The sequence below is a fragment of the Anarrhichthys ocellatus genome, unplaced genomic scaffold (genome assembly GCF_004355925.1).
Source record: "Anarrhichthys ocellatus isolate YVR2014 unplaced genomic scaffold, GSC_Weel_1.0 scaffold183, whole genome shotgun sequence".
NCBI lineage: Eukaryota > Metazoa > Chordata > Actinopteri > Perciformes > Anarhichadidae > Anarrhichthys > Anarrhichthys ocellatus.
In genome coordinates this window covers 229,038-236,283 of record NW_022280213.1, presented here as the reverse complement: position 1 = coordinate 236,283, position 7,246 = coordinate 229,038, and the positions used below count along the sequence as shown (strand labels likewise).

General features: G+C 44.0%; 1 protein-coding gene across 1 annotated transcript; it reads left to right on the top strand.

The window, feature by feature from the left end:
- Positions 1-936: 936 nt before the first annotated feature.
- Positions 937-7,130, top strand: rnf139 (ring finger protein 139). The gene is made up of 6 exons (XM_031878489.1): positions 937-1,421; positions 3,340-3,974; positions 4,456-4,603; positions 4,702-4,808; positions 5,410-5,661; positions 5,917-7,130. Exons 1-6 carry the CDS (start codon positions 1,259-1,261, stop codon positions 6,679-6,681), a joined length of 2,070 nt encoding a protein of 689 aa, XP_031734349.1. The 5' UTR covers positions 937-1,258; the 3' UTR covers positions 6,682-7,130.
- Positions 7,131-7,246: the final 116 nt, after the last annotated feature.

The following is a 7,246-nucleotide window of genomic DNA, read 5'->3' as shown; positions in this document are numbered from 1 at the left end:
TGTGTGTGTGTGTGTGTGTGTGTGTGTGTGTGTGTGTGTGTGTGTGTGTGTGTGTGTGTGTGTGTGAGAACGATGGATACAATTCTCTCTTTGCCAATTTTGAAAAGTCAAAAAACTTCTGATCTGTCTTCTTCTGAAATAAAATAAATTATGTTTTCATGGGTTTTTCCTTAATGCTTCAACAATTAGTTATTTTCTGTGTTTCGTGTGCTTTTAAATTAAGTTTCTGTTTTTTATTTATTTTTTTGCCACTAAATGTAAGCCTTGGTCATAAGGTCTGCCTCACTTCTTCTATGTTATTTAAACAAACATATACGCTCTTACATTGTTTACACTCAAACTATTTTTTCAATCATAAGGCTATCTATGCAAATTTTTAAACAATGCAAAAAACATTTAAAAGTCTGCATAAATGTACCAGTTACCATGAATAACTTAACAAAAACCTAAACATTAACAAACGTGTTGAAAGAGGACATTAACATGCATATCGGATCCAAATATGTTGTTATTTTTAATAAGACTAGTGTTAAAATAAATGAAAAGTATATAAAATGATAAGAAATACATTAAATATAACTAAATAAAGCAGGTTTGATTCAAACTGTTCTTTTAAAGCTTTTATAACATTTATTTGGGTTTGTATATTAATTTAGAATTTAACTAAATGTCAAATCAAGTATTATTTCAATATCTTAGACTAATATTATTAAGAAAATATGAGCCAGTTGTTTTGTTTTGTTTTATTTTATTTTAATTTAAGTACTAGACATCCTGATCCACACTCCATACCAGCTGGTGGCAGTAATGCACCAATTCATTGTTTGCCAACCGCCAATAAACCTAAAACAAAACCTCAAAAAAGAAGAAGAAGAAACTGTCGCGTCACCTGCCACGCCCTCTGACGCTGGACGTCACGTCACCTTACGTCGGAACTAACAGCAACTTCTGCTGTGTGTTCCCAAAGCAACAGAAACGGCCATTTAATTAGATATCCAAGTATTTTTTTCAGGATATCAGACTCTGACGGTGTAACGTCTAATGGCGACAACAATCCGGAGGAGAGCAACGCGACGTTAAAACGCTAAAAGAGAAGAAGAAGCAACAGGAGGCTCAGACATGGCGGACAGGTCTCCACCTATCAAATAAAGACACCAAGCAAAGCGGAAACCGAGGAGGAGAGCCGGCTTTTTGTTGTTGTTGTTTATTCTAATGTTGCCCGAATAGCCGGGGCTTTTCCTCAGGACTGTAAGCCTGCATGGCGTCCACTCCAGTCCGGCTCGGCCCGCAGGCCTTAGCGGTGCTCGATGTGGTCCTGAGAGTTCCGTGTATCTTTATTATCGACGCCATTTTTAACTCGTACTACGACCCGGGTTCGGGATGGACCGGCACGATGGTGAAGGTGTTGGTGAGAGTCATGGGTAAGTTTTGGGTTTTTAAAGTCCAGTACAGGAGCCTGAACAACTCGTGTCAAACTGACAGCTAGCGTTAGATTAGCCGTGACGTTAGCAGTCAGCAGAGTGACGCTATGTCACCTGTCACACCTGAATAAAGCCGATTTAACCACCGCTAATAACATCAATACAAGCCGGGTTTATCTGACACAGTGCTGGCTCTTCTGCCTCAAACATAATTCAGTCTGAAATTTAACTTTTGATGCTAACAACTCGCCATCTCTCTCTAGCTAACCGCTAAAGTCAGGTATTATTTTTCATCCCAGGTGTTGTGATACATTCTGTATCCCTAGAATCCTACGGTTGTCCTTAAAGTAAGGTTTAGGCCTTTTAGGCAGCCTGACATTCTGCCTGTCAAGATATATCTCTAGCCTATAAAAGCTGTTATGTTATGTCAATCATAGTCTGAACTCTGTGTAAGAACACAGTTAATATTTCAGTAATAACCACAAGAGCTAAACTATATTTATCATTCTCGAAAATAGTGAAAAATGCACAATTTCCCAAGTTTACTTACTTTTACACTTTGTTTAGTCTGACTAATAGTGCAGAACTTAAATATAATATCAATATATTAACATAGACAAGAATGAAAACCTATAAAACTAGAACCATTAAAAGTTTCAACTTTTTGTTTTTAAAATGACTTGAAAATCAATTTAAAAATTAGTTTCGATGAACTACTCGAATAATCAACAATCATGTGACCTCCAATAGCCCCATCATCATCATCATATCATATATGAGTTTAATGTTCATAATCTCAAAGGCCTTGTTTGCATTTTTACAGTCTGATATGCGGTTTCAGTTTTCTTTTACACAACTCATAAAAACATCATTTAAACTAGCATTTTAATCATTGCGTCACATGATTCTTGACTAACATGTCCATGTTTCTGTGCCATTTGACAGACAAAGCTAGTCAGTGTCTTGATCCTAGTGTACGTTAACCACAGCTGCTGTTATTCTCCCCACACAGAACAATGTGGTGGAAGAGAACATTGTAGACAAACAACGACCCGGTTACATAACTCTCCGTTTGTTCAGGTTACCTTTGAACGGCTCCATAAAAGTCCACTCGGTGTTGGCCAAGAGCTCTGTGTTTTGGAGAGGAGTCAGCCAACAGTCTGAAGACTCTTCAACCCACTTTTTAATAATGTTTAGTGCCAGCAAGTAAAGCTAGTAGTGTTTGCCTGAAGTCAAAACTACAACAAGACTTCAGAAAAGTGCTCAAAGGCGATGCAAATCAACATAATGCGCACTATTATTTGAAGTAGAAGACTTCCACAAACAGCCCTTTAAGTCCATTCAGTCACTCTTTACAAAGCTGGTCCGAGGTTAACGTCGTCACTGACTAAAGCTGCTCTCTGTTAGAGGTTAATGTCGTTCAGGAGACAAAGAATCCATATAATAAACTAATGAACATGGTGCAGGAGAGATGACGATAACCGGGATATGTAAAAATGAAATGTTGATATCATGTTAGTTAAAACTAATTGTGATAATATTTATATATATTCTCTCTCTGTTTGCTTTGTTGCTTGGTCAACATTTGACTCATCAGGATTATCAGCTGACTGTTTACCTCTAAATCTCGTTTGTGTTGATATTGTTTCATCAGACAAACTTGAGAAGCTTCAGTCAGCGACAGTCCTGTGTTCACTTTCTACAACATCACATTTATTGTTAGGATATAAATAATGACAACAACAACAAATGAGTGTATGAATAAGATATGAAGCTGTTTACCTCATCACCAGATCCTGATGCTCCATCTGATAGAGAGACAGACAGAGAGAGAGACACAGAGACAGACAGACAGACAGACAGACATCGTTATAGGAGACAGTACCTTCCCTTTAACGTCCCCCCCGTTGTGTCTCAGGTGTGCTCGTTTCCAGCCTGGTGCTGCTGCTCTCCCAGAAGGCCTTGTTTAAGTTCTACACCCTCTTCTCCGCCGTCCTCCTCGGCATGGCGGCGGTGCTCATCAACTACTACGCCACCTCCCACATAGACTTCTACAGCGCCTACTACAAAGCGGCGCTGGGCTTCCGGCTGCTGCCCAGAAACGGGCCGACGCTGTGGCTGGGCGTGGCGGCGGTGCAGCTGGTGTTCGGCGTGGGCTACGTGTTCCTGCTCGACCTCCAGTCGGTGTTCGCCGCGCTGGTGGTCCTGGACATCATGATCCCTCTGTGGGGGCTGATGATCGAGCTGCCCGCCGACGTCCGGCAGATGGTGGCCGTGTTCTCGGGCCTGGCGCTGGCTCTGAACACGGCCGTGTGCCTGGCCGCGAGGCTCAAGTGGTTCTATTACTCGTGCCGGTACGTCTACCTGCTTGTGCGGCACATGTACCGGATCTACGGGCTCCAGCTGCTGCTCGAGGACACGTGGAAGAGGATCCGGTTCCCTGACGTGCTGCGAGTCTTCTGGCTGACCCGGGTCACCGCGCAGGCGCTGATCCTGGTCTACGTGGTGCGTGCGGTGAGGAGGGAGAGCGGAGACGGAGGCACCGACTCACAGGTGAGATCAGAACCGCCGAGTCTGCTTTTAATCAGGGTGTCTGACACTGAATTCAGTTCCTCTAAAAGGCCTCGGAGAGTGATTCTCTGACAAAGGTCTTGATAATTAGTTTTTTCCTTCTGTAGATGGTAACGTTGTTCTAAATATATTTATTTGTGTGTGGTTGTGAGCTGCTGTGGGAGATATTGCACATCTATAAACTGAAAGTGTGACTGCAGGATTAATCCAATATATATCCTTCTTATATGCAGCTGGAATAGTACTGACAAAAATGTAAAATAAAGTCCCTAAATTCATGTACTTGGATGAATACTAATCAGCCTTATCGTTGCCACTGGTTTTCCATTATTCTTTGACCTGTTTGATCGTTAGAATGCAATTTAATACGTTTTTGTCTGATATCAAAAAGGTCTTAAAATGTGTGTAATCGTTGTATATAAATGTAAAGGGAGCTTTAAGTAAGGGTGACTCTGTGTTTCAGGGCTTCCTGCTGAGCTGGGACGTGTTCTGGGATCTCACCAGTAACCTCATCATCTCCGGCTGTGACTCCACGCTCACCGTGCTGGGGATGAGCGCCGTCATCTCCTCCGTTGCTCACTACCTGGGCCTCAGCATCCTGGCCTTCATAGGTGTGTGTGTGTGTGTGTGTGTGTGTTACTAACTTTCCTTTAATCTATTTAATTTATAAGGATTCTGGAGTTCAGCGTCTTGTTTTGACCTTCTGCAGGTTCGACGGAGGAGGAGGATAAGCGTTTAGGCTTCGTGGCTCCGGTTCTGTTCTTCATCCTGGCTCTGCAGACCGGCCTCAGCAGCCTGGACCCCGAGGAACGCCTGGTACTTATCGTAGCTAGAAGCTGTAAAAAAACGTCATTATCATCAGATTTTCATCTTTCTGACGGTCCGTAAACTCATCGTGTGCGACGAACGCTTCAGTTCGGAATAACAAACAAAACAAAGCTTAAAATTGTGGTTTTTAAAAAGCCGCCCAGATGAACCGTTTACTCTCATCACGTACTGTAAAAAATATTGAATCCTGAGTTCTTCAGCACAACTAGGAAGCCATGATTGAAAAAAATCTATTGTATGAGGTAATAAGCTATAATGTAAGCTAATATGTTGCACACCTCTATGACGCATTACTACACAAACTATTTAATCCTTTATTCTCTTAGACTCTGAACTGGTAGACGTTGCTGACCTCTAATCCACGGAGACTTAAAGTCTTATTTTAACTTGTAATTGGCATTAAATGAGTCTTAAACTCTCTTAAGTCTAAGTTGATGAAACTTGGAGGCACCTTGAACCGAACACCTTGTTGATTTACCGACTTATTAGAAAGATAGTGTGCAGTATTGCTTGCTGTTAAACACTAGCAGAGGTTGTGTTTTTAACTTTATGCATCAGTGACTGAGAGCCTCTCGCTTTTATTTTGAAGGTCCGCCTGAGCCGGAACATGTGCCTCCTGCTGACGGCCATCCTGCACTTCGTCCACGGCATGACAGACCCCGTCCTCATGTCGCTGAGCGCCTCCCACGTCTCCTCCGTCCGCCGCCACTTCCCCGTCCTGCTGGTGTCGCTGGCGCTCTTCGTGCTCCCCGTGGCGCTCAGCTACGCCCTCTGGCACCACTACGCCCTCAACACCTGGCTGTTCGCCGTCACCGCCTTCTGCGTGGAGCTCTGCCTCAAGGTGAGGACGGAGAACCCGTCGGGTCTCACTGGTCTGTGAGGCTCTCGTGATAGAAGATGCACTTTCTCCTGCTTCCCTCTGACATGTTATTTTTCCTGCTTTTAAAGCTGAAAACTGTTTCCAGAATGTCTTTTGAAGGTATAAAGAGCGTGGAGATGGTAATGGATCAGCTGTGGATCACATAGGTGGAGACAGAAAGCGTGGCTTACGTAGAGAACAAGGTCTTTGATGTTCCCCTTCCTTGTCTCCCTCCAGGTGGTGGTGTCACTGACGGTCTACGGCCTCTTCATGGTGGACGGCTTCTCCAACGTCCTGTGGGAGAAGCTGGACGACTACGTCTACTACGTGCGCTCCACGGGCAACATCATCGAGTTCCTGTTCGGCGTCATCATGTTCGGAAACGGCGCCTACACCATGATGTTCGAGTCGGGCAGCAAGATCCGCGCGTGCATGATGTGCCTGCACGCCTACTTCAACATCTACCTGCAGGCCAAGAATGGCTGGAAGACCTTCATCAACCGCCGCACCGCCGTCAAGAAGATCAACTCGCTGCCGGAGATGCGCGGCGACCAGCTGACAAACATCGAGGACGTGTGCGCCATCTGTTACCAGGAGTTCTCCACGTCGGCGCGCATCACGCCCTGCCACCACTACTTCCACGCGCTGTGCCTGAGGAAGTGGCTCTACATCCAGGACACGTGTCCCATGTGCCACCAGAGAGTGTACGTGGAGGACGAGAGCCGGGACCGAGCCGCCTTTTCTAATAACAACGGGGGCTACGCGGCGCCGCAAGACGTCGCCGCGGCAAACCCAGCGGCTCCGGACGCCGAGCTGCTGGGCGACGATGGGGCGGCGGCTGGCCGCGTCCTGGCCGCGGCAGGACCGGGGGGGCTCGACAACGAGCTGCTGGAGGACAACGACAGCATAGAGTACGACGAGGACGAGTGGGGGACTCAACATGGCAGCTCGCCAGTAGAAGAAGACTATATCAACGATGACACAGACTCCACCGAGGACTGACAGGAAGAGATCTATAGAAGAGAAATATACGTATATATCTTTATTATATTTAAGTTAATAATTATAATTATAAAAAACACAACAGCATCTTAATTTGTTCTTGGAAAAATGTCAGGGATGTCATGCTTTTTATTCTTTTTTTGTTTTTGTTTGATTTTGAGTTTTACTCTAAAAGGGCTCGAGGAAAGATTAACTGCTGCTCTGAGTGAGTGTGTGTGTGCGCGTGTGCGTGCGTGCGTGCGTGTGTGTGTGCGTGCGTGCACGCCGAGGCTGCATGATGTAGACCAAAAACTCATACTTATTATTTTATAACCATTTTAATAACCTAAATTTTGAAATGTGTGCACAGCCGTCTCTGCACGGTTTATTAGCTGATCAAACATCAGTAAGTTCATGCACAGATTCTCTGCTATATATATATATATATATATATATACATACATACAAGTATACATATGAGTATACATACATACATATATATGTATATATATATATATATACATACATATGTATGTATGTATATATGTGTGTATATATATATATGTATGTGTGTGTATATATATAT

Bases quoted from the DNA above. Each gene is read 5' to 3' on its own strand.
- rnf139 (XM_031878489.1), top strand. From the start codon at position 1,259: ATGGCGTCCACTCCAGTCCGGCTCGGCCCGCAGGCCTTAGCGGTGCTC. The intron at 4,809-5,409 runs GTACTTATCGTA...TTTATTTTGAAG, and splicing joins TGGACCCCGAGGAACGCCTG to GTCCGCCTGAGCCGGAACAT. The intron at 5,662-5,916 runs GTGAGGACGGAG...GTCTCCCTCCAG, and splicing joins GCGTGGAGCTCTGCCTCAAG to GTGGTGGTGTCACTGACGGT.